Source organism: Corvus kubaryi, unplaced genomic scaffold (genome assembly GCF_017639235.1).
Source record: "Corvus kubaryi isolate FWS band 111438036 unplaced genomic scaffold, C.kubaryi_AGA036_p1.0 135, whole genome shotgun sequence".
Taxonomy (NCBI): domain Eukaryota; kingdom Metazoa; phylum Chordata; class Aves; order Passeriformes; family Corvidae; genus Corvus; species Corvus kubaryi.
In genome coordinates, this window is record NW_024580669.1 from 7251357 (window position 1) to 7278095 (window position 26739).

The following is a 26739-nucleotide window of genomic DNA, read 5'->3' on the forward strand; positions in this document are numbered from 1 at the left end:
GGATAATTAAGGAAATTAACTCCTCAGTTAAATTACAAATATAACTACTGTTAGATTATCTGTTCTTCTGAATTACTCTGTTGTAGAAAAGTGGGATTTTTTTCTTATTATTTTAAAGTTTATATTGCATTTATTCTGTACCATTCTCAATATTTCTTGAATTAAATATATTCAATTAGTAGCAGCGACCATAATGAAAACCACTCCAAACCCACTTATCTAGTATATTTTACTAGCTTAATTTCTACACATAGATGCCTAAATAAAAAGAAAGATGTGCCTTGCTTTATTGTTGCTTTAAGAAATAACTGTTGTTTTGGGTTTTTTTTAAATGAATATATGAATGTGTGGCCAATGAAAGAAAACAGTGATGTACATATTCTGGGAGGAAAAAAATTGCTTCTTTCTAAAAGTCCAAAAATATGTATCTAGAAACCAACATCTGGTTAAAGGGAAGCAGATGGAAAAATGAAAACTCTCAGTTCTACAGGATATCCCAGGTTTTCTAGAATATTTAAATACAAAATCATCTAAAGAAGTTAAGTACCAGAATTTTAAATTAAATCAATATCTTTTAAGATAGTTGCCTTGTAAAAACATTTTTAATGCATGCGATCTCTTTGTCTCAATTTTATGTGTATTTTAAATATAGAAGTAGAGAGTTGTCATCTTTTTATTCTTATTTCAACTAACACAAATTATATATACTTACAAAATGTGTATACATTTGATTTTGTGCAATTGATGGTTAAATTCTTGTTTTAAGAATGTCGACCTTTATAGTAATTTGAGAATTTTATCCACTTAAAATGCCTTGTATTTTCCTAAACCATTAAAGCTGTAGGATGTGCAACTTGAAAAGTCCTCAGGGACATAGTTATTCTACCTATGATACATTTACATGGCACTACACTTGGCTGGTTAAAAAGAAAAGTCGCATACAGATTGTTTCCATTTCAGAGAGTCTGCAGTGATGTGTGCCAACCTAGAAATGGTTCTTTGTGTTTTTGTTGTTTCCTGGAAATCGTGTTCATAGAAACAAAGAAATAAATCACAGATGCAGAAGCTGAATAACAGAGATGGTCTTTAGTCTCAACCACGTTCCCAAAACCAGAGGCTGTGGCTCTGGAATTGCAAGTGCTGGCCTTGTTAATTTTAAAGCCAGTTGCAAAACTCCAAATATCTAATTTGATATAATAATAAAATGCTGGCACACATCTATTTCTAAACCAAAGGCACAAATTGTATGCTTTTCACCCCTCAGTGAAGACCAGCATCTTACACACAGAGAAATATAGATGCCTTAAGGGGCTTATACATCTTAGGTACTTTGTTTGACACAGGGAAGATCGCGTGTACTTAAGAGACCTAACAGCTTCATCTGTCTAACAAAGTTCGTCCAGATGGTTTTATATCTGTACTGCATCTTCACATGCATTTTAAGAAAGACAAACATCATATTCAAAATGGACAATAAAACACACCCGAGTAAATTTAGTGCATTTCCTTCCCCAGTCATGAATCTGTCATTTTATACAGTCACTTAAATAGTATTTCAGTTCTGTCTATTCTTTAATAACTATAATAGTATGTATTTTCTTTGTTGCATTTTGATAATTGAAATACTTAAATGTCCTACTGAAATTCAGTGTTTTCTGAGGTTATTTTAAATAGCAGTTCTTTTGAATGAGTGCTGAGAGATACGTAGCTTCACAGTCTTTATATGTGAAATAATTACATACTACAAGAAATTCTGGCTGCTACAAAGCTGAAGTATTCATCTTAAGCACCTGAAAACTTTTTTTTTTTTTCCCTTTTCAAGATATTGGAACAGTTCTTAAAGTGGTTTCAATTCCTAAGGAGACTTGGCACGAATTAGAGGAAGTCTTGCTGGAAGAAATGACAGTCTTTCGGGTAAGTGCAGCTGAATTTCAAGTGTCAGGTTGTGGATTTCTCTGTGGACAGCTGCAAACTCAACTTCTTGCAGTCTAGCCAAGGAATAGCCTGGCATACCCCTCTAATTAGCTTGTCATTTAGAGACCCAGACACTAGTCAAAATAAACCTTGAAACTTTCAGTGTGAGCTGGAGGTTAATGATAAAAGAAGTGGCATTCTGGGCTCTTGTTCAGTGGTTTAAAAAGTAAATTAGTGTTTCTGAATCTTAGAGCTGTTGCATGCTGGAGTTAAATATCTACCTGTGCAAGTCTGAGAACAATGCCTGTCTGTTTTCTCCCACAGAGATATGCAATATACAGATTTGTAATTGCATCAACCCTTAACACTAATCAGACTATCAGCATACTGTAACTAAGAAGATACTTTAGGTAAAACAGTGATCTGCCCAGATTTCTTATGCTTAATAAAGTGGGGAACAAAGTGTTTATATTTTCAAAGGTCACTTTAGGGTCTCATTTTCATGGTTCGACACAAGACACTGTAAACACCCCGTAGCTTTTGTACTTTTTGGTGAAATCAATCTCTTCCATTTTTCCTATATGAGCCACCTAAAAAATATGGCATCCTGTAGGCACTCCTGCAAGGCAAATCTGAGTAAACCTTTCAAACACTTCCCAGACAGAACCCAGGGATGTCTTGTGTTTTGTACACAACAACGAATCATTTACATTCCCCACTTTATTCTTTCTGTCAGTGCCGTTTTATGGCACCATTTCCCTGTCTCCAGGCTGTTGGGGGTTGATACCTGGCTGGGAGCATGAGGTTGATGTGACAGTGTGAAGATGCTGCTGGCACGCTCCAGGAGCCTCTTGTCGTGTGGTGTCACTCCAGACGTGCTGACAGGGACCGTGCCCTGGACCTGACAGAGGGGCGCAGCCACCATATCCTCATCAAACTCCACTCCCATCCCTTCATCTGTTTTTTTCTGAGCAGAGACAACATAGCTAAACAGAGCTTCTTATGGGCATTCCTGGCTTTACTGGTACCAATCTTGCTCAGAAACCTCTGTTTTGAGTGCAAGATACCTGTGAACAATATGCGTCCCTGTTCTTGCAATCTGTGGGGTTTTTTGTGGACAGAAATCTAGGGATCTTTTTTATTTTTTTTACATTAAAATGAAGTAGAAACTGTGAGAAGAAAATGACATAAGTAATTTGTGTCTCCCAACATTTTTTTTCTTTTTTATACACACAAAAATCATTAAATGAATGCAGGGTAATTTGGCAATTGTTGATCATGTATGAATCTCTTCCCTGAAACAAGTAGAAGTGCCAAGCTAGAGGACATCAGAAAAAAATAAAAGTGAAAGAAGGGAAAAAAAATGGAATTAATGTTACTTCAGAAAGGTTTTACAAAAGTAGAATCATTAATTGCAAATTCAAATTTGGAATTTTACTTTACATGTTTATTTTTTCATTGCATGAAAGTATTTTGGTGTTCTGATTTACTTGAAAGCTCATTTATCTCTTTAGACATGTATTTAAGCCTTAAAGAGGGCATTAATGTACTTAAGTGAAATAAGCAGAATTTGTGTACATAAGATATGAATCTTTCAAATGTAAGTTTTCTTTAGTTGTAAAGAGTATACATGCATCATGAACAATGTATTTTGATGCTTAAGCTGTAATGTGCTGAGTACAATGCTTTTCATTTATAATTCCGCAAAGCTGAAGGTCTTTCGTATCTGTTACATTGATAACAAATGCCTCTTCAAACCCCTTTTGTGCAATATGTCTCTGAACAGCTGAGCAAACAAATTAATGAGTTCAATTTCCATTCAAATGTTATATTTAATTGATGCTTTCTAATATAAGGTCTATTAACCTCTCTGTAAAGGCAAGTCCATGCTTACCATCCACTGACCCATATCAAATTCTCTCAGGGTAAGCAATTTGAAAGCTCTAGAAGTGTAAAAGCTTAATAAGGACCTTATTAATGTATATAACCAAAACTATGATGTGTGGGATAAATAACAGATTTCTAGATGGAATAAGGTTCATACAGAACTGACTTGCACAGTTTTTATTATGCCACTTTTAAGATGAAAATCCATCCAAGAAGCTGGACCGAAAAGTTGTAACAGTGGACTAAATAATGGATATTCCAGAGTGCAAAGAACCTCTTGCTCATTTTGGTTGCATGTTCTGAAAATGCATGTAACTTCTTTGTAAGTGAATAGTGTGGTGCAGTTAAAGAGATTGTACTTGGGATTAGAACTTGTTCTTATGAGGAAAATTTCACAGGAATGGGGTTTTCACCTTGATATACTAAAATGAGTTGCTTATTTCAGTGTTATTATCTTTAATAGATAGTATCTATGAATTTTCATATAGCCATTATTATTTTTGTATTACCTGGGAACTTCTTTAAAAGTAATTTTATTATTAAGTGTGGATAGCAATTTCAAGATGTGAAATTAGTGACAAAGTGATCACAATTAAACTGCATTAAAAATGGGAAGTGAAATACCTACGGTCAACATAGCAATCAAAGATGCACCCAGATACATGCATTTTTACAGCTAGAAATTATTCCACTGCAAAAGACAACAAGAAGGACTATTACTACGGAGTATCTAGTTTAATTTCAGGGTTTTCTACCTTGTGCAAATAGCACTGTAATAGCATTTTTATGTTTACAGCTCACTTTATATTTTAACTCTATTTTTCCCTAGGAACCCACTGTCATTTCAGCAATGAAGATTTCCACAAAGCAGGTACTGTGTGCACAAATGTTAAATCACTTTCAAATATTTATTGGTCTCTGTCTTCTAGAGACAGTAACTTGGCAGTCAGCAGAGACATATTAATTGCAGCAGCAGCATCCCATCCCTTTACATAAACAGCAGTAGTTTCTCAGGAAAATGTGACGTGCAACAGGGAAAGGAAAAGCCTAGTTTGTGTTACTTTCTGGTAAGGTGGAAACTAAACAAAAACTAGCCAGCTGTCTGGTGGCTCTCTAGAAAAAAAAAAAAAATTAAAATCCACACTGTAGAGTGTTTCCATGACAGAGAGGCTGTTCAAAAGGAGTGGCCAAACTTGGTCCCTTTTTAATGGGACTAGTTCCAGTCTCTGTAGGAATAGTCTGGTACAAAATGCAGATGGTGGAAGGATGGAAATGGGACATCCTCCTGTCTTTCTGTCCTATGCCCATTCCGTTCCCGGACGCACGTCATTCAGCTTTAACAAAAGATTAACAGATCTGATGCAGTCCAAATTTTCCGTGGCCTTCTGGTTCAGTGATGTGGTTAGGATAAGGGTTCCAGATCCAAAATTTATATTTCCTACTTTCTGTTGAGTACACTAATAGCTAACTGCTTATAGAAAAGATATGTATTATAAAACCAGACCATAACTAAAATGAGCTGAACCTCTTGATGGATAGAGGTAAAGTTTTGTCTGACTTACAGTAAAGGTGATTCCTGCATTTCTAAGCAAATTTGTGAAGCAGTTGATGAATTATGTGGTTGTGAGAAGAACATTGGTTTGCAGTCCAGGAATGAAGTGGGTATTAGGGGCCTATCTTCTAGTTTGCTTGGAATTAGGTGGATGGATCCCAGCCACTGTCATTTCCTGTCTCAGGAGTCTTAGACATAAAATTTAGTGTCAAATTTAATTTTTTTTTTCTTTTTCATATATGTGCTGATCTGAAGGCTTATTTGGTAAATATAAGGAACTTGTTTTCGTTTAATGTCATTGTCAGGAATGAGGAGATTTGGTATTACTTTCAGGACTAGGTGCACTAAAAATTGTGCACGTAATAAGTAAAATTTAGTTAATTCGTCTACCTCCCTTTATACATTACTAAACAGAAGTTGAATTCATTCTGTAATGGACAGAGCACAATATTATATTTTAAATGCTGCATATTTAACTCTGAATTTACTGTCTTTAGGAAAGTTGTCTGAAAGCATTCATTTATTCGACAGAAACTGTCTTGGGGGGGACACTGTTCTAACAGTTTACCACCTAAACCAGCAAAAATGGCAGGACAAAGAAAAAGGTAGTATTGAATACTGGGATAGTTAAAAACAAACCTGTCAGGTTGTATATATGTTCACATCATACCAAAATGCTCTGCTTTGGATTATTTTTATAAGTACGTTGCCTTAAAGCAGCCAATCATATTTGAAAATTGACCATGCATTTTCATACAGCTTTTTCTCCAAAGCATCTTTAGTTATTCAGGAGAGATTACAATTTTCCCTGAGTTTTCTGAAAACAAATTTACACTGCTAAAATTGTCTAAAGCTAAAAAAGAGCATAAACCACAAGTTATTCAGGCAGAGTAAAACTCATGAAAAATCAACCACCCTCAGGCTAAAAATGACAGAATCATGATACACTATGACAAGCTTTTGGCAGTATGTATGAAATAAGTATATGGCAACATGTTTCCATTTTACATTTATGATTTAAAAATACTGTAGTTCTATAACTCAAACACTTTAGTCATTGTGTTCTGATAAGCAGGGTGGTTTTCGTATAAACAGCACGATAATTCTATGCATTGTGGAAAGCCAGAGCCTGAAATGTAAATAGTAAAACCAGCATGTTCTACTGAATGCCTTAAAAATAATCACTTCATTTTGTTTTTTCACTAACAAATCGTTCGTCCAATTATAAAAACATGGTACAGGGAGTTTCTCCTTATTTCTAAATGTTTTACTGCTCTGGTTGTTCAAAGCTACCTCTTTTGCCATCATGCCAATATGTTATGTTACAAATTACTCTTCCTAAAGACCAAAATCTACAAATTCTTCAGGAGCGGAACTTAGCTTAAGTTTTAAATTATATAAAGCTCTAAAGCTCCCGTCTCTCTCTCTCTCTCTCTCTCTCTCTCTCTCTCTCTGAGTATGCTTTTGGCCCTTGAGCAAGAGTGGCTTTGAGTAAGGAAATTTAGCTTTTATGTGCAAGACTAAGCCTTAATATGTTTTTTCTCCATTCTGCTGTCTTTAACTCATAGGAATTACGTCTTTATTTTTCACTGAAGCTACACATTCCTCCTGATTGTGTTCAGAGCCCTAGGCTCGTGTAACCTTATCACTTAAACAGTTTGTGCTTTGTTAGCAATAGACACAAACCTTCAGAGCATCCTTGAGCCTCTGCAACACCCTGCAGCTGCCTAAACTCCCAGTTCTGTGATGGACACGGTACCACTTGGCTTTGAGCCTGTCAGGTGAAGCTCCATAATTTTTCCCTTGGTTTACAAACATGGAAGCAGGCCAAAAAGTTCAGCCGGGGTTTCAATCAAAGGTGACTTTTTGCAAAGCAACCTCTCACCTTTTTCTCAGGGTCAGATTTGTGATGCTCCATCAAAAAGCCATTGGATTTCTGGTGACATGGGAAAAGGATAAGGAGATCCTTAGCTGATACAGGGCAAGTCCTTGTCTGGTGAACTGCTACAAAGAGCTTTTGTTTCTCTTGTATAAGATTTTCAAGCAAAGGCAAGGCAGACACCTTCAGAAATACCTTAGTGGCCACTTTTATAGTATATTTCACCAAGTACTGAATTTTACTCAGAGATTAACATTTCTGTCCATAGTGGGCACATAGAAAGGACCAGCTCAAAATGAATATATCACTTAAACAGCATGCTGAACTATTCTGCATTACTTCTTAAGACATTAAATTAAATCAAATGATATTTGAATCTCATGCTCCCTAAAGTTCCTTTTCAAATTCTGCTTAAGTTCTTCCTCTTAAGCATTACATTTTTCCCATTTTGTTATGTCTTTGCTTTTTGGGCAGCACTGTGGGGCAGCCAGAAACCACTGGATCACTTAAATATTAGTCTCTTCTTGAGTTTTTCTTGACTTCTAATACTTTTGCAAGAATTTTTAGAGGACAACCTTTTTTTTCCCTCTCTCTGGTTTGATCTGATAATCATTCATTAAATTAACAGTTAACAATGTTTTGGGAGAGACTGCCCAAAAGGCCGTTTGACTATGGTATGGCAAAGTAAGGTCAGATCGTTGATGCTAATAATTCTATTTCTATTTTCTGAATTTCATACTGCCTGGATTTTTATATTGTTAGTGTCCAGAATAATGATCACCAGCTGGAGTCTAAAACCATGATCAGAAGAGCAGCAAACAGGGCAGCAGCCTTCAGGCTGTGAGCACCTGAAACACATGTTGCAGTTCACTGACTGAACTATAAACTTATCTACAAGGAATATAGTTTTTAAGTAACCCTATTTTGGCCTCAATTTTTTTTTTTTTTTCTTATGTTTCTGGTCATTTTTTAATTCTAAAGACATTTACTGAAAATTAGGGATGGGACTTTTGCAAAATGAAATTGGTTACAGAGGTACATAGGAAACCATTACACCATTCTTTATTTTCCCATGTGCATTCTCTGGGTTGATTTTTATATTAGTTGCACCACACGTTCCTACATGCTTATACAGATATTAATGCCCCAATTACACAGGACTCAGATCAATACCATCTGGACATTTAAGATACTTAACTGAAGCTCTAATTTGACCTATGCTGCCTCCATAATCAGTAAAGAGAAGAGGCATCCCTTGAGAAGCAGTTAGGTCACCTAAGATTTGAATTGCTGCTCTTTTTACTGCAGGATGTACCCCTAAGGTGGGTACTTGATTAAGTGACTTAAGTTAGAGAGAAGCAGCTCATCTTGTCTGTTGCCTGTCATCTCTTCTCAAGGCTACAACGCTGACTAGGACTGGTTTGTACAGTTCAGGCTTTGTGCGGAGCCCTGTGTGGTCAGAGATTTTTGCCTGGAGAATGTGGGTTTACAACCCAGCTATGAAACTATAATAGATGGAAACAGCTGCTTAGAAAGGGTTTAGTTTTCAATTTGCCAGTGAATTTTCCTTTGGGGGCTTTCCTTGTCATATTTTCCTTGAGAAAATACCAGTGTTTATATAAATGCACGGGATGTTTCTGTTACGATTAATATGTCTGTATAAACTGCCAAGCTGCTGTCTCTGAAAGAAGTTAACACAACACCTTTTATGAGTGTTTTTGGTGCTGCTATCTCTGGTATCCAGTGCTCATTATTTCTGGTAGGTAGGTGACCTCAGCCATCTTCCATCCCCAAATCCCTGGAAATGGTACCTCTGGGACACTGCAATGCAGGAGACGAAGAATTGTGATGACATTTCTTGAAATTCTGTTGTTTACACCAGCTTTATGTCTTCCAATGAAGAAAAATTAAAACAAATTTGTATTTTCTTGATGGGACTGCTTGGAGTGGGACCTTAGGAAAGGTATTCATCATTCCACTGTGGGTGCTGGCTGACAAGGTTTAAGATTTGATAGCAAAGTGTCAGCGTTTCCAAACCAGAAGGATTATGCCCTTGAATTTTTGTGTATCTGTTTATTTAGTGTTCCCCTCATTTTGCATCCCACTCATACTTGTTTTCTTGTTTTCTTTGTGAATTATTGGTAATCTGAAATATCTCTGTTTGGACTTTCACATGGGATCAGAAGTTCAGTTTTCTCATATCCCTCTGGGGGCCAACTTCCCTAGTGGACCACATGAATTTGATATCAGAGAGGAAATTGAGAGAGACAAGATATTCTGTTGTGATGCCATGCAAGGCTGTATTTCATTTTGTATGCATGTTTTTTTTTATTTACTTCTGCATTTGAACTGCATCTTCTACTCAACACTGTTTTTTATCCAAAATAAAATAAAACCTCTCCCCTCATTAAAGATGTGTTCCAGTTAAATCATGTGACTTACAGAAAAGAGTACAAAACATTGGAATTACCAGGCATGCAAAGAACTGCATGCATGGCAGCGCTTCCAAATTGAAATATTGTAGCATCAGTCTGAAATAATTTACTTCAGGTTTCCCCCTCACATACATAAATTGAGGTAATGCTTAGGAAATGTATGTTGAAATTGTTCGTTTTGTTCAAATTCAAAAGCATGTTCTCCATTGTGTTCTGTCACTGACTGTAGTGTTCACCCAGTGCGAGGATCTGAATACAAAAGGAAAAACTTAAGAGTAGTTTAATTTTCTTACTGTTTAGGGGAACCACCAAGAGTTTAATGAAAAAATAAAGAGTTTCTTATTTGATTTTTTTTACCCTGGGGACAATTCTGTTCTCATTCCTTTCACATACATCAGAATCATGATTCTTTATTGTATTTGAAGTGCTCCTAACAGATGATTATATAATATATTTATGCTTTCCTAGAAAAAGAAAATTGTAATTTGCGATATTTTTTAACCTTTTTTTTTTGTTGTTTTTAACTTTTACAACAGCAACAGCTCTACATTGGCTCAGCCACTGGAGTTTCACAGCTTCCTTTACACCGCTGTGATGTGTATGGAAAAGCTTGTGCTGAGTGTTGCCTTGCAAGAGACCCTTACTGTGCCTGGGATGGCTCATCGTGTTCACGTTACTTCCCCACTGCTAAGAGGTAGGGACAGTTCTGGATGCCTGCATGGTTTGCTATTTGTTTTAACTGATGGTCTCAATATGACCAGAGGGCTTTGCAGATTTTTCATGGGATGGTTAACTGGAGCCCTTTCTCTTCCAAAGAAAACATCATTGTAGGAGCTACATGCTATATGAAGTCTTGGTTGATTTAAAGTGACCACTGCTACTTCTTGGGCTGGCTTAAAAAGCTCCTGTAAGAAAACATTCAGACAAGAGTTGTCTCTGAAATTAACTCCTAACTTTATATTCATTGGTAAACAGCAAAAAGAAAAAAAAAATATTTTCTCTAAAATTAGGAGGGGGTTCAAAATCAAAATGAGATCACTACCTGCCCAAGTAAATTATCCTGCATTTTCATGAACTCTGAATCAAAAGAAATATTTCTAAAATATTTGGACATCAATAGAAACTTATCTTTTTTAGTGATATATAACATTATTGTTATTATTCGAAAGTATAACGTGTATGTGTTGATGTGTGTCCAAGTTGTTCTGCCAGATCAGAACAACCTCTGTTTTACAGTCACTCTGCACTGATGCTAAAGGCTTTGCAATGCAAGAGTTGGTGGAAAGCTGACTCCACAAGTCAAAAATATCAATTTTATTAAAAATTTACAAGTCTAGTTGCCTGATCTGAAGGTTTATAGTTTCTTATATTTTTATAATATTAATAATATTAATATATAAATTATAAATATATAATATATAAATATAAAAATAAATATATAAATATATAATATTTAATATATAAAAAATATATAAATATAAAAATAAATAATATTAATTTATAATATAAAAAAGTTTTATAATTTCTTTGCCTCCCTTTATCTTTGAAACTCTAAAAGTATACACGCTAGTTGCTGAAGAGCTCCTGGCTATTGAAGCTGAAGTTGGGAATAACTGAATAGATAAACATTTGCAAATAGCAGACATTGGTGGAGTGTTGAGATTCCCTTGATAAATTGAGTAAAATGATAAAAAAGTGCTCACATTAAATTAAATATGCCAGACTTATCACACTTATGAAGAAACAAGGAATCCATGGGCTTATGTACATAAGGGTTTATATACATGAAATTAATTGCAGCAAATACTTAGTTGAGAGTGTCCGAACTTCAAATTCCAGGTTTAGATTGGTTGTTGAGGGAGACGAAATGTATAAAGGGTGAGAAGTTGAATTAGTGTCACAGACGTTTCAGATGGAGGGGATTAAAATTTTAAGGGTTGCATTACAATATATCCTAAACAAATACTGATGACAAAAGTAAAAGCTGCTCATGGAACATCAGGTTCTGTTTTTGCACCAGGAAACAAGAGTTAATCTGAGAAAAGCTTTCTGTGAAATTCTTTAATTAGTTAGAAAACAATTAAAGAGTGGAAATTGAACCCATCCCAAAAGAAGAGCCAGTCAAATTTTCTCAGCTACATGAGCTAAATTCTTATTTTTGCTGGTAGCATGGTGGCTTCTCTGGAGGAGGAAGGAAAGGAGAGGGAACAGTGTGTTTTGCAAGGAGAATCTAAAAGGTTGATTTATTCTGGAAAGGTTTTAGGATTAGAGATCAGTATGGTTGAGTACTGCCTCCGAGTTCAAGGAGAAAGTAAGATCAGGAGTCACTGAATCAGTTTTCTGCTACTTCCCTGCTACTCTTTGTTCCTGAACCTTATCCTTTCTCAGCATTCACTGGCACCCATTCCTACTGCCAGTAGATCCATAGAGCACATCATCCTGTCATTCCTCTGCTTACACTGATGGAAGAAATAGGACTCTTTGTCTTTTCCTTATCTCTCCAACTTACTGCTGTAGAGGACACTCACGTTGCTATCGGGGTAAAGTGACTGGGACCTCTTCTTACAGGGATTAAGGGGTGGGGGTTACTGGGGCCAAACTAGGTTGCACAGCTACAGAAAAACCTTGGGGTGCAGAATTTACTCTTCTAGAGGCCACTGTGAAAGAAAAAGTTAGTCCTGGGAAGCTGGGATCCGAAAAAGGCATAAGAAAAAGTTGCTGTCTCTGCACTTTCCCCCAGTTTTCCCTTGGCAGTAGCAGCAGCAGAGTAGAGGTCTGTGTTACTGGGAGAGAGGATCCTCTGTTCACCTGGTACCTGCTGTACCCACTGCCTCAAGCCAGCTCAGAATGCATCAATGACAAAATCAGCATTGCTGGAAACAGCTTAAATGTCAGCATTTTATTAATAATGGATTCTTGTAATTTTAGGCTCCAGAAATATTGGGAAAGTGGATTCCTGAGGCAATTGTACAGATGCTTTACTAAGTGTTGGGTTTAGGGTTTGGGGTTTTGTTTTGTTTCTTCTTCTTTTTTTTTTTTGTTTTAATGAGATTTTTTGAGCCTTTTTTTTTTTTTTTTTTTTTTTTTTTTGCTTTTCTTTCTTTGTGTATTTTACAAGTCTAAATGACAGTTCAGAGCTCCTGTAGTGTGACCACTTCACTTTACCCCGAGCAGATGTGTTCTGGTTCATATTTCATAAATCATCGTGTTGATACAATGGTGATATGTGCGACATTTTCCTGAGATTCCAACTAAACATTTCATTCAAACTTCGTTGACAGTAATATGAGTCTTTCCACAGACTTCTTTTCTACAAATTGTGTCCTAGAAATATACTGTGTTTCAAAATTCAGGAAGGGGTAGCAAAATGTTATGGTTCCTTATATCTTGGGTGTGATTTTGTCATTGATAATGAGTAATATAAAGATACTGGAAATTATGATTTGTACATTTTTTTAACCATATATCAGCAGAAGATTCCTTCTTATTAAAGTGTGCTAAGATGGCCTAACTCATAATCTTAAGGAAGTTTTTATTCAGAAAAATATATAAAAATGCTCGTCCAGCTTTCTTTTTAAGAAAGAAAGCTTTTGCTGTACTTCACATAACTAATTTTAGGTTTAACATTTCTGTAGCTTTCAGTGGAAAAAAATATGGTTAAAATCTTTCAGGCAAGAGGACTCAGCTCTGCAGTTGTGCCTCTGAGAACTCTTGGTATGTGCTGATGCTGAGCTGTTAGTGAGAGCCTGTAAATAGAGCTGGTGGAGAGAAGAGAGATGGTGTGCTGCAGAACAATGGCTTTTAAAAATGTGGGCTGTTGTCACAAGGGAGTGACCAACTCGGCTTTTTACAAGGCTACTTGACTTTTGCATATCCGTTGCTGGGTACCATCATCTGAAATCGCAGCATTGTTCAACAGCCTAATCCTCTTTGTTCTCCTCTAATTTTGCAAGCCCTCAGGCTTTCTCCGATTCCTAAAGTAAAGTGCTCACACTTGAAACACATCTTTGTTTGCCTTGTTCTTTTTTTCTTTCCTTTTCATATGAAATGCTTTTCTCTGGCTCAGTTGAATTTTGTGTCACAGCTATTTAAATAAAACTAGGAGCAGACAAAGAGAGAACAACACATGCAAAACAAAACTGTATTAAAAAGCTCTCTTCTATGAAATACAACATTTGTTTTTAGCACAGATCAATATGTTTTTCAAAAGAGCCAGTAGAATTCAAACTGGGGGAAGAATATACTGTGTTAAAAAGACATCCAATCAAAGGTAGAATTCAGACTTAAGCTACAAAATATAGACTAAATGACATTTCAAAATCTTCCTTTTCAAGTTTTTATTTTGTTTATTCTAAAGACAAAACCATTTGCAACAGTTTTGTAAACAGTTTTATCAGAAATGTTTTGGTGAAACCCATGGTGGCTGAGATGATCTATGCTTTTTAATTTAGATTTTGCAGAAAATACAGCACTTCAGCTTTCTTTCAAAGCCACCCATCCTAACATTTCATCTATCTAAAAGATGCTCCAGTACTCAAAGTATTCTGTACTTGCACAAATGTGTACTTTTGATGCATGTTAAACTCTACGGTGTATATTTTAATCCTTCAGCAGTCTCTGTAAATGTGAATCAAATAATGAATTTATTTGTGCCCAGTATTGCCCACACAGTTAAAATAAACGTCATCATTTATTTTATTTGGTATTTATTTAAAACTAATAATTAGCATTAAATTTATTTATTTATTCAGTATCTCAGTGCCAGAGGTATATATTTACCAGTTTTTGAAGACTTCACCTGTAAGAGTAAAGCTGATTCTACAAAATGATAATGCACAGAATATAGCAGTAGCAATATGATTTCCTTCCTAGTGTTGTTTAGATGCACTTGTGACCTCTGTAATTATGTAAATGTTCCATTCGTTGCAGTTGAGCACTGAGAAGGGCACTAACAGATTTCAAATGTGATCTTTGCAGACGCACCAGACGACAAGACATCCGAAATGGGGACCCACTCACCCACTGCTCAGACCTGCAGCATCACGGTGAGTTATGGGCACCACTGAAGGGCAGCTAATTTGTCTGTAATTAATTTACAGACTGTGAAAGAGTAGAGTAGGAAGCATGTGAATGATTTGTTGGTGAAATTGTCTCGAACATCTGCGAAAGATGAATATAATAAATACATCATTATCCCAATTCAGATAGCTTACAATGGCCTGGATCAGACACTAAAGTCTATTTGGGTTTTTTTTTGGTTTTGTTTTCCCCAGATAAACAGTTTAAGAATTTTAATTTTCCTGCTTCTCTTCCCTGATAATACCATGCCATCACATTAGGTATGTTATATCAGAAAAGATTTGTATTTCCATCATGACATCAAGAAATATGTACATGTTGCTTTACATAGTTTGCATAAGATGATAACCAAATGTATTTGTAACTATCTTGGCAAAATGTGGAGTGACCTTTGTTGTAGGTATCACACTAAAAGCTCTGAAGTTCAGGATGTCCTTGCAGCAGGCATGTCCCATGTGCTTTCAGTATGGGTTTTCTTAGACATATTTTGGTTTGCTTTTTTGTCAGCTGTTTCATTTTCACAGTGTAATGATCAGATTCCTTTCTTGACTTGTTTGACTGACAGACTTCTCACAGTTACTAATTTGTTGCCAAACTTTTCAGAAGACCTTCACTCAGAAAATTAAAAATGTCCATATTGGTATAAGTGAAGGAATTACTTAGGCAATACTTCCCTCTGCTGGAAAAAAGTGATTCCTTGTGATTGTGGCACATCTACAGGAACTTTTCACACAGTATATTCTGAGTTTGAAGGAAATCACAAGGATCATCGAATCCAGCCCTTAACTGAGTGGCCCATACAGGGATCCTAAACCCTTCAACCATGGTGTTACTAGCACCATGCTTCAACCAGCTGAGCTAATCTCAGGGTTAAACCACTGGGAAAAATAAGGAGCTGACTGAAAATGGAGATAGCTCAAAACCCTCTTGTCCTTTCAGTCCACATAATAGCAAAAATTATGAATAGTCCAAAATTGTACTTTTGTGTTAGCTGTAACTCACTACCAATATGTTTCACTAATTGCTTTTTCTATCTTCCTTTCAATCATTTGAAACTCACAGCTAACATTACTATAGCTTTTCTTTTTACTTCTGATTGTCAGCTTGGGCCAAGTTACTCAGAGGGAAAAAGGGGTTTTAAAAGTGCTTGAATAGACTGTGGTCAGTATGTAATTGTCACATTTTGAGAACTCATGAATGTTCAACTAGTTTAGTTTTGAGCTAGTCAATTGTCACTAGGAGAAAGCTCACAAATTTCCCATTGCATAATACTTACACAGTGAAGATAAGACCATCCTTATGTTGAGACTGAGATTTTCAGTTCCACAATAGGAAAACTTCGCCAGGCACTAAACATTGATTTTAATACCAGCAGAAGCATTTCTTAGCTTTACCTTTTTACTCTCTGAATATTTTACTTCTGAGCAAAACTTTGAACTGGTCTACCACATGTATGTTCATTTTAATGTTCTCTAGCCTTTGCTAGCTGTGCTTTATAAACTGCAGGTCTGTTCTTTATTTTCATAGATTAAAAAAGCATTTCAAAACACTTTTTTTTTTTTTATATGTTCCTGTATTTTTGTATATTTGTCTGAAAAAGATATGTTCTGTCCAAAGCAAAGAGAGTAATCCAGTTTTGCAGTAATCCAGAAATGCAGTTTTTTTAAATTACAACAATTATGAGAACTCAAGGTCTGTACAAAGATATGATATGGCAGACCTGATCACAAAGGCCTTTAAAACAGCTTTGCCAAAATGAGGAGAGCAAGTACAAAGCAAGATACTGAATGTATTACTTAATGGGGAAAAGAAGACAGCATTAGAAGGATCAGTAAGTTACAAAAAATACTGAGGGAATGCAGTGCTGGATCCTAGACTTGAAGGATGGACTGTCAAAGTGCTTAACAAATGGTTTAGATTGGTCATGAGAGAAATTTTCTCTGAATCACTTGACTTGTAAATCTAATACATTTTCCTATATTTACTTGTCCTTTACACATGATCATACATAGTACAGATGACTGCATGGCCTATAAACTTCCTATGCCAATTCATGCTGATTTTTTTTTCCTTGTTTGTAATTAGTAGTTCCCTGGACAACAGATGAAGAATTGGGTTTGTCTATAGGCAAAAAAAAAAGCTTCAGAAATCATTTACTATGTGTCTACACATTCATTTGCAGGAAGTGCCAATTTATTCTCCATGTGAACCAAAAATCATGAATCAAGAATGATCTCTTAATGTATATCTCACTTTTAAAGACATTGCAAAAACCAAATTTGCAATCAGTCTGAAGCAATAATATTTTAATTAGGTTTACATAGCTTTTTCAGTTGCTCTTTGGTGTAAATGCAGAAGAAGTATAAAATGACTACACAGCAACATTAGAGGGAGCTGAGGATCCTTCACTGTCATCTGTTTGCCCAGACATTAATGTTTAAATCTAAAAGCATGGTCATCTTTGTGGCAGCTAGAGGACAATTTTTGTTTAAGTGTGACATACTAGTGCTATCAAGAAATTATCAAGTTCAGGATTTTTTGAAGAAGAATTTGTTAAAGAAGAGACACTTCTTTTTTACATGATTTATCCCAGAGGAAGTTCAAAGAATCACTCTGAATTAAACTGTATTGTGAGATTCATTCATCTGCAAAGCAATCTTGGTATAAGTACTTAGCCTTTCATACTTCTTCGCTTATGTCAGAAATTATGTACTTAAAGGGTATTTATCAGGGTAGTAAACTGATACTGCTGTTGGGTTCATTTTGGGAATTGCTGCTCTCAGACAGGATTTTGGGCTGAATTTCATTACCAACTTCATGACTTCTATAGTTTTCTAATTCCTCCAGCTGCTTTTCTGAACGTTGTAGACTTTCATTCTTCCTTCCAGTCTCTTCAGCTTCTCAGTCCCAAAGCTGCACTCTGATCCTGTGATTATTCCATCACTGCTTACTTTCTTGCACTCCACGTGCTAAATATTACATGAACTTTATAGCCATTTCTGGACCTGCCTTCTGCTCCTTCAAATCATGGAAATGGAAATTGAAGAATCTCTAAAATGCTTCTTCTCTCATTGCGTGTTTGTCACCCATATTGTATTTTCTGCAGCTGTGAAGAAATTTAAAGAGCACTTCACCCACTTTCTGTGGTGTTCTCTAACACACTAGAATGTCATAGACCAGATCCAAGGAAACAGAAGTTTGAAATGGTGTCAGAGTGCACAGTTTCTCAAAAAACTCGTGACTAGCTTCTTAGATACTAAGAACATCATAGGTACCTAAGTTTTCCAGCAGAAACATCTCTGTATACTTACAAACATGCTACTACTCATAGGCTGTAGAACTTTTACCAAAGAAAGGCCTGGTTTTGTCCTTTATACTGATATTTAGGATTTAGAAAACTACCTCCCTTGGATCTAATGAGAACAGTGTAACATGTGCTCTGCCCCTATGTAATTCACTTGAACTAAGCCATGTTCAGGAAAATATAATGAAGTGGTGCTGCAAGCCCCCCAATGAGCAATCTGCTGGTTAAATAATCTTTTTAGGACCCTGGAGATGAGGACCCAAAGTTCACTTAGGCTTAGAAATTTGACTTGATATTCCTACTTCCAATACAAACACCCAAACTGTTGGATTGCTGTTGTCAAAGTTGGGACATTCTGCAATCACGATTCAGGGAGCCTGGGAGAGGAATCGAGACACAGCGTGCATCCTAGGGTGAAATTCCTGTGTTTCCATCCTTTATTATGGAAGCCAGTAAATCACTGTTTCACAGAAACACATGGCTGGAGCAGTAACAAGTGTGTCCCAGTCTATAAAAGGGGATATTTTCTAGTAAGTGTCTTATGCTGCAGGCCTGTATGTGCTGTCTGTTGTGAATCCCAGTTCAGTTATCAAACAGCTTCTCTCTGACTATGTGAGGATATCTGACTGCCTGCTCAGCCATGTGAATTTTGTTCCTTAATTAGAGCACCTAACTCGGAACAGAAGAGTTCAGTTCATCAGTCAGCCATTCACAGTGTTAAATCTGGACCCATCAGTTATCAGACTATCAGTTACCAGTTATCATTCGCATTTCCAATCTTTATCTTACCACTTCTAATTATATTCAGTTAATCTCTTCACATATTTCCAGTTCCTCTGTTTCAATGACACTAATTCACCTGTGCTCCATCTCAGACCTCACCACCTTGGCTATGCTCTATTCCAGCTGTCTTACCCTTCTCTTGCTCCTTCGCTTTCTAATTCATTCCTCCACTGCTCCCTATCTTCCTGACAGAAGCTATACTGACATTCTTCATGGGAATGTGGTTTCTGAGAGATGTCATAACAGTTGTTTCACTTGGTTTTTAAAAGAACACCCCACTCGCTTAAAAGGTCCATAATCCAGCAGAGGAAGGCAAGCAAACCTATTTCCTATTTGTTTAGTGTAATAGGCCATTTGATGTTTTCTGAGAACTGGGCAAGCATCAGTCCTTATTCTGCTCCACATCCCTTCTGCCATCCTCTCAGGGCTGAAAGTCATTATTGAAAGACATTTGATTCTGTGTCAGCGTAAGCCAGGAGCTCAATTTTACTTTTACCTTTGTCGCAGTCATCTAACAGTTTGTGTTTGCTAAACAACATGGCCAGTATGAGAAAGGCACAGTTGAGAGCAAACAAAACTGGACAAAGGATTTCTCTGACGGGGTTTTAAATAGACATAATTTTCCTGTTAAAACATATCAAAACTAGTTCCTTAAAGATTTCCAGTGCTAAAGATCAAACGTGAAAAATTGAAAGAAAGGCAAAGAATGGCAAGGAGTCAGGAAACCCCATGAGATCAACACAGTGTTAAATAGCCTACCAAACCCTTCCTCCTCATCTACTCTGCAGGATTATTGTTTCCGCTTAAGTCCATACCAGCATTTTAAAGAGGTAAGGTGGAGAGTTGAAACATGATGCCTTAAAGCCTCTGTGGTATTGGAGAAGAATCAAATACCATATAAGTCCTATAGCTATGTGATATTTCCAGCAAGTTGATGAATATCTTGAAACATTGTTGTTACAAAAGGAAGTAATTTATTTAACTTTCTTTTTCCCCTCCCATAATGTCTGGTTTATTAACCTCATTACATTTCCATAAATTATATCAGTATGAGGGGAAATGATTAATTGAAAATCGTTTCCTCAAAAACATCATTCCTGGTCATTAACAGCTTCAGCAAACTGCAATGCCATATAATCTAAACACATTATTCTACTTTTAAATAGCCTCATGTTTTATTACTTTGCTCTAAAGTATTATGACCATAGAGCCCAGGAGGCATCATTACAAACATTCTACAACTACACCCTGAGTTTTCTCATTGCATACAGTTTGCTATTAAAAATTCTTGTCATGTCCAAGATGTTTTCCTTGATGAATAATAATGAGGCTTACACAAAACTTCACAATTAAATTCATTAACTTCACATTGAGATGTTAACAGCTGTTAGGATTTAAAATACAATTAAAAAAAACCACTAAACCAACAAACCTACTACCATGGGTCCTTACAAAGATAGAGGTGTTGATGCATACTTTTCAAATGGTATACTGATATGGGAAAAGTTTTTTTTAAGTTTTTCTCTTTAAACACTTTAAGGGAGACCAAATTCTAAACAAAAAAATTTACTTAATAATTAAGAGTTAGTTTCCTGGTAATTTAATTTTGTTTTGTTTTGGTTTTTTTTTTTCATGCTTTACAGATAACCCAAGTGGTCAGACTCTGGAGGAGAAGATTATCTATGGAGTAGAGAATAGCAGCACTTTCCTTGAGTGCAGTCCAAAATCTCAGCGTGCCGTAGTCTACTGGCAATTCCAGAAGCAAAATGATGATCGCAAAGAAGAGGTACAGTAGAAAAAAAAATAGAGAGATGCAACTAATTTTCTCTATAAAGATACACTTCAATCTGAGTCCTTCCCAGAATAATTTTAGTAGAGCAGAATTTCTCTGGAATATTATAATTCCCATTTTTCTTCAGCATATTCCCACTCTTATTACCATAAAATCCTGTAAGCTCCCTAATAGGTTTTACAGATTGTTACAGCAGAAAACATTCATATCCTCTCCTTGCTCAGACTCCCTGCAAAACACACTGGTTTGCATCAGAGATCCCAGAAACAAAAAAAGGTAGTGTGCTATCTAAGTGTCGACTGAAACATTCTACAAAGATTATATGAACTGAAATATCACAAAGGCCTTAAAATCACCTTTGAGAAAAAGCTTAACTGCATTCACCCAATTATACTGTTTGACTGAAGTGCAGTCTGGCAGGAGCATCCCATGTGCTGTGTGCTCTAAGACTTTATTGCTGATAACACAGAGTCAGAATGAAGAACTGAGAACTGTAGTGGACACAAGAGTATGAAAAATTGTACTTTTTTTTTCATCAAAAGCAGTATTCATAGAGAGAAAAACACTGAGTTGTAAAGCTTATACTTTATTTTTCTCCTTTTCTTGTCACCAATATTCTTACATTATTAATTATCCAAGTTTTCAAGTCATATCAAGCCAGGTCACGCATATTTTTGAGAGTATAATCTACTCGGGTAGGTAGGGAGGTCAAGCTAGGAAACAAAAACTTGTTTGTTCCATTGAAGTATTTTTAAATATGTATATATATTCAAAGCATGTTCTGAATAGTTACTTTAGCTGTTTTAAATATTTTTGTTCTGTTTGCATAAGTAGTAAATTATTAAGAATTTATTCTTAGTGAGAGAGCAGCAAACTGGTTTGTGCCCTTTCTGTCTGCAGCAGCATGTGCATTCAGAAAATGAAGTTACATTCTAGATATTAATTAATTCAGAAAAAAAAGTATTTTGAACAGCTGCTTTTTGAATATTAAAATTTTGAGATTTAATCCTTAATTGCTTGTTTGTAAATTTTCCACTTATTCAGAACCCACTTCTATCCATAAGGGCTCTTGCAATAAGGCACAACCGGAAGACAAGGAACCTTTCCTGCAAATGGATCTAGGTTTGACTGAAAGATAATGGTGAATGTGGCCTCAGTAATACAGCCAAATGAATCCATGTTGACTCTGCTCATTACAGGCTCAGATCTTCCATAATCTTTCCAGCAACTCCATCTGACAGAGTTGAAACAGATCTTTGTTCAGCAGCAGTAATTACTAAGGAGTAAATTCCTAATCCCCCAAACTCTTGGCAGTATATAAGTTTTTCCAGAATATTTGAGCCTTTCATAATTACAAATGACTGGCAAAGGGTTTTCCTTTTTTGTGGGTTTGGGAATTCTTGGCCAAGTTTTACCAGTTACAAGGAGCAGTAATAAAGAAGTAGCATGGTTAGAGGATAATGTGGCACATACATGAAAAATAACTGTTGAAATTACCACTTTTTCCCAATACAGATAAAGGTGGATGATCACGTGATCCGGACAGAACAGGGCCTGTTGCTACGAAGTCTTCACCGGAGGGACTCTGGTGTTTATTTTTGTCATGCTGTGGAGCACGGCTTCATGCAAACCTTGCTCAAGGTGACCCTTGAAGTGATCGATAATGAGCACCTGGAAGAGCTGCTCCATAAAGAAGAAGACGGTGATGGCTCCAAGACCAAGGATGCGACCAACAGCATGACCCCCAGCCAAAAGATCTGGTACAGAGACTTCATGCAGTTGATCAACCACCCCAATCTCAACACAATGGATGAGTTCTGTGAGCAGGTTTGGAAAAGAGACCGCAAACAACGCCGGCAAAGGCCTGCCAATGCGCAGGTGAACACAAATAAGTGGAAGCACCTACAAGAGAATAAAAAAGGTAGAAACAGGAGGACCCATGAATTTGAGAGGGCACCACGTAGTGTCTGAGCTACATTACCTCTAGGAACCTCATCCAAGTAGAAACTTGTATAGACAGATAACTGGAAAAAAATGCAATATTCATGAACCTTTTCATGGCATTATGTGGATGTTTACAAGAGTGGAAAGGTCAAACAGTTTCCACTAGGTTTAAATAAAATCCATTTCTAACTTTCCTAGCAATTCCTTCCTCTCTGCTCTAAGACCAGAACGACCAGAGTTTCAAGGATGATAACTCACCTGGACCTAGCTGACTGCTCAAAAACTTCTGCAAGTATTCAGCAGGCAAGTTTTGCTTTCTCTTTTGACAAAGATATAAACAAAATGCTGTATTTCATGCTGTCATCTTACAGAAAAGAAAAACAAGCCCCACCTTTCATCAGCAGCACTACCATTTCTAGACTTATATAAAACTGCATGAACTCATTAAGCTGATGAATGTCTAAACACGTGATTGGACACAAGGATTTTGTTCTTGTTTTGTCTACCAGTTCTCCTGTTTATATGTGCTAGAAGAGGAAAAACAATACTGAATGAGATTGATTGTGGAAACCTGAACAACATAAGCCATCCATCATCTGGAAGAAAAAAAAATGTGGAGTACACTGGCCTACTACTGATGACTTCTTTCAGCTTTGATCTAAAGATGTATTTTATTAAAAGTATAATTTAAATGTACCATGAAAAAATATGCAGCAAACATTAGCTCCTTTCTAAAATAGATTAGATGTTTTGTCTTAGAAATACTGTACTTTCTAATTATTGATTTAGATGAAAAAAAGACAACTTCCAATTATGAGCTGCTTTACTCTTTTGTTTGGGAAAACTTCCAGGGGAGCTGGTCACACTGCAGTTAACCTCCTCCCCTGTCAGTAATCTATATGACATGTAACTTCAAAGCAATTTTAAAACTAAGCTATTTTAACATGCAAGTCGCTGTATAGCATGGAAGTATTCTGCATTCTGTTTTTCTAAGTATGGTATTTGAAATTATTCAACTTGTATAATACCTTCCTATAGATTGAACCAATGAAGAGGAGAGCATTGATTTTCAGTTGTATATTTTTTTTTTAATTAAAAAAACAAATAGCATTAAAATACCATCTGCTAATTACACTCTTGCTTTCTTGGTTCGTTTTTGTGAATGCTAATATTTAAATACTGATGCTCGTAGACTGTCATATATCCATGAGCAAAGCTCACATTCAGTTTAAAGAGTTGTGTTCCCAGCTCTATGGTAGAAATTTGTCCACACTACTGACTCTCAGTTCTCCATTCCTTCTGTGGGCCAGGTCACCAAAATGCAAAGAAACAACACTAAGCCACATGAATAGCAACCCCAAAGCCAGCTCCCCATTTTAAGATCTGAGGGACAGTTTTATCTGTGGGTGTAATCTGCTGAAGTAGTAAATTGGTGAAGTTCAGCTTAAGACTAGTTTATACTAACAGAAAATTTGGTCCTGCACTTCTGTCTTATTCTGTATACAGGAGAGCAGCAGGGTAAAACAATGTACTTGCATCATGAGTGTCAGTTAAGTAGTGGATTTATTCACCTCAGCACAGATGTGCCTTTGGTCCCCAGTTCTATGGTGTCCAGTTCTTTTGAGATCATCTTTCTCCAGCCTCTCATATTTTACCTTGGTAGAGTCTGTAAATGACATAATTTCAAGTAATGTCATTGTGGGGAAAATTACTAGAGCAAAATCCTTAGTTTGCTAAAGGAGCTTTTATATAAAAGTGTGTCTGCACTGATGACTGATCTGTTTTGTTGTTATTCACTCTGTGGTATTTAATTTATCAATTTATTGCTACACTATCAATCAGCCTTATCAGATACAGTATAACACAACTGCTGTGACAGCATCTGTCACAATGTGCCCCAGTCTCCTTGCCACTCACTAATTCAAGTATCCTGCTTAGGGAAGCCTTGGCTTCTTGCCTCCCTAGAAATTGGATTTTCACTAACATCCGAGTTACTTCAGTCCCCTTTGAATCCTTTGGAGGGGATGAACTTGCAAGATTTTTTTGTCATTTATATCTTCAGAAAAAAAAAAAATCATTGAATAGAGTAGGACAAGGCTGTAGGGCCATGATTGAAGAAAGCACTTGGGAATTTATTTTTCAAGCAGCTTTAAGTCTTTCTCATGTTTAACCTGACTCTTGTGAACTTCAGTACGCTGTTAAATTCCCATTATTTCATGGTGTGCTGAATATGGATGAATTAAAACATATGCCCAGCTATGTGCTTTTCTATGCAGGAGTATTAATTTTTCAGCTCAGCTTATGGTTAATTTCTGAGCACTGTTGTCAAATGAATGATTTAATTTTAATCACAGAACATTTTTTAGCCTTTTATGAAGGGCTATTTTGTACCATCTAGTTACTACAATACTCTTTCTTACAAAAGGAAACAGTTTTAAAATGAAACTCAGAGAATTCAGTGGGAAAAATACAGATTGATTTCAATAGACCCCAAATCACTTTGTTTCCTTTTTTAGAGATTCATGGAATTGCTGTGTAACTTTTTTTTTTCTCTTCCATGTTCATAGCAACTGGTTCTATAACAACTTGTTACAAAAAAATCGAGCCAAAACCAACCTCTTTCACAATGCGTGAAGAGGAAACAAGTCAGACTTCTAAGATATGTTTTTCTATACTGAGAAAGATAATCTGTGGGAAAAAAATTACAGAAGATGCAGTATTTTTACCATGACCTGGCAGTCTCATTGAACAATTGATATGATCGTATCTTACAAACTTCAACCCAATCCTCACTGACATAAGTAGTCTTGTTTAAGTCTTTGTATTTGTTTATATAAAGAAGAGGGCAAAAGATCAAGCCAACAGTGGAAATTCTTGATTTTAAGTTCATATTATGGTCAAGTTATAACAACATTTAATACTGATGTGAAATGAACTTTTTTTCAGAGCACAGGCCTTAATTCATGTATAGAAAGATGCCCTGCAGCTTCAGTAAGATTCATACCCCCATTTATGTCATTATTGTTTAAAGCAACATAAAGTTGGAAAATAAAGATTAAAATGGTATTTCTGTAAATGGCCAATAAAACCCTCTAAACTTCTAGTTACAGACTTTAGAAAAAGTAAGTAAAAAGTTGTGTTTAAGCTGGAGAGAAATAAAGGATTTCATTTATAACCAGAAAGATCTATTTTCATTTGTTTTAAGATATCCATCTGTCAGGAACAAAAATATATTGAATCTTATTCTTACTCATCTGTGCTTTGCACTTGCACAGATCACTGAAATGGGAATTTGTTCAATGGCTCCTAAAAACTGTATGGTTATGTTAAACTATAACATCAAACTGAGAAAATGTGCATCTTTGCAAAACAAAGTTAAATCTTCATGACCCAATAAATTCACTATGTAAAAAAAATTAAATTAAATGCATGTGAATGCGCATTTACTGTTCCTTTTTATGTATTATTTAGTGAATATCAATGGTATGTGTTTAATAGTTCAGTTTTTGCTACCTACACATTAGTCAAAAGAGGTGTAAATATTTTTGGCTAGATAAGGAGGTACAGTGTAAAGTACTGTTATCTAGAGGTACTCCATTTTGGTGTGTTCAACAAAATACTAAAATGCAAGATTTTGCCACACAAGTGATAAGGTGGTTTATTTGCTATATCAGTGTCGGAGTTATGCGATTATTCTTTAAACGCATTCATCACTGGGTAGTAAATAATTCCACTTCTGTGTTTATCACTTCAATTCAGATGGGAACTAGAAAACTGGAGAGAAAGTGTAATGAAACTGCTGCTGTAAATTATTTCTTTTAGCATGTATTCAGTTGTTAAATAAACATTTCTTCCAAATATTTGAAGTTCAGTGTCTTGACTGTTTACACGGAAATGTGCCCTGTAACCTTCATGAGCATATGGAGTGCATTGTTGCCAATATAATGCTATCAATGTGTATGAGCTCTGTTTATTAGGCCAGAAGGATTGCTATTTTTTATTAATGGCTTTTTTTGTTTCTTTTTTGAAGACTGCAAACTAATAAGCCCAAAATGAAAGGCATGAACCTATCTTCAGCCTATCTTTTGGCACAACTGCTGAGCTTGTGCAGATAAAGCTACGCATATGCACACCCCGATTCTCCACTCTGCCCATGAACCAAACTGTAAA

The 26739-nt window shown here is 36.0% G+C and overlaps 1 protein-coding gene across 2 annotated transcripts in view; it reads left to right on the plus strand.

Annotated features, from left to right (window-relative positions):
- SEMA3A (semaphorin 3A) overlaps window positions 1–26435 on the plus strand; it is a 238064-nt gene extending 211629 nt beyond the window's left edge. For both annotated transcript variants that reach the window (XM_042053628.1, XM_042053620.1), the window contains 6 exons: window positions 1823–1914; window positions 4631–4672; window positions 10204–10361; window positions 14645–14712; window positions 20477–20619; window positions 22141–26435. In XM_042053628.1, the coding sequence (XP_041909562.1) occupies window positions 1823–1914; window positions 4631–4672; window positions 10204–10361; window positions 14645–14712; window positions 20477–20619; window positions 22141–22596 (959 nt within the window). In that variant the 3' untranslated portion in view covers window positions 22597–26435. The remainder of the gene's footprint in view (window positions 1–1822; window positions 1915–4630; window positions 4673–10203; window positions 10362–14644; window positions 14713–20476; window positions 20620–22140) is intronic.
- Window positions 26436–26739: the final 304 nt, after the last annotated feature.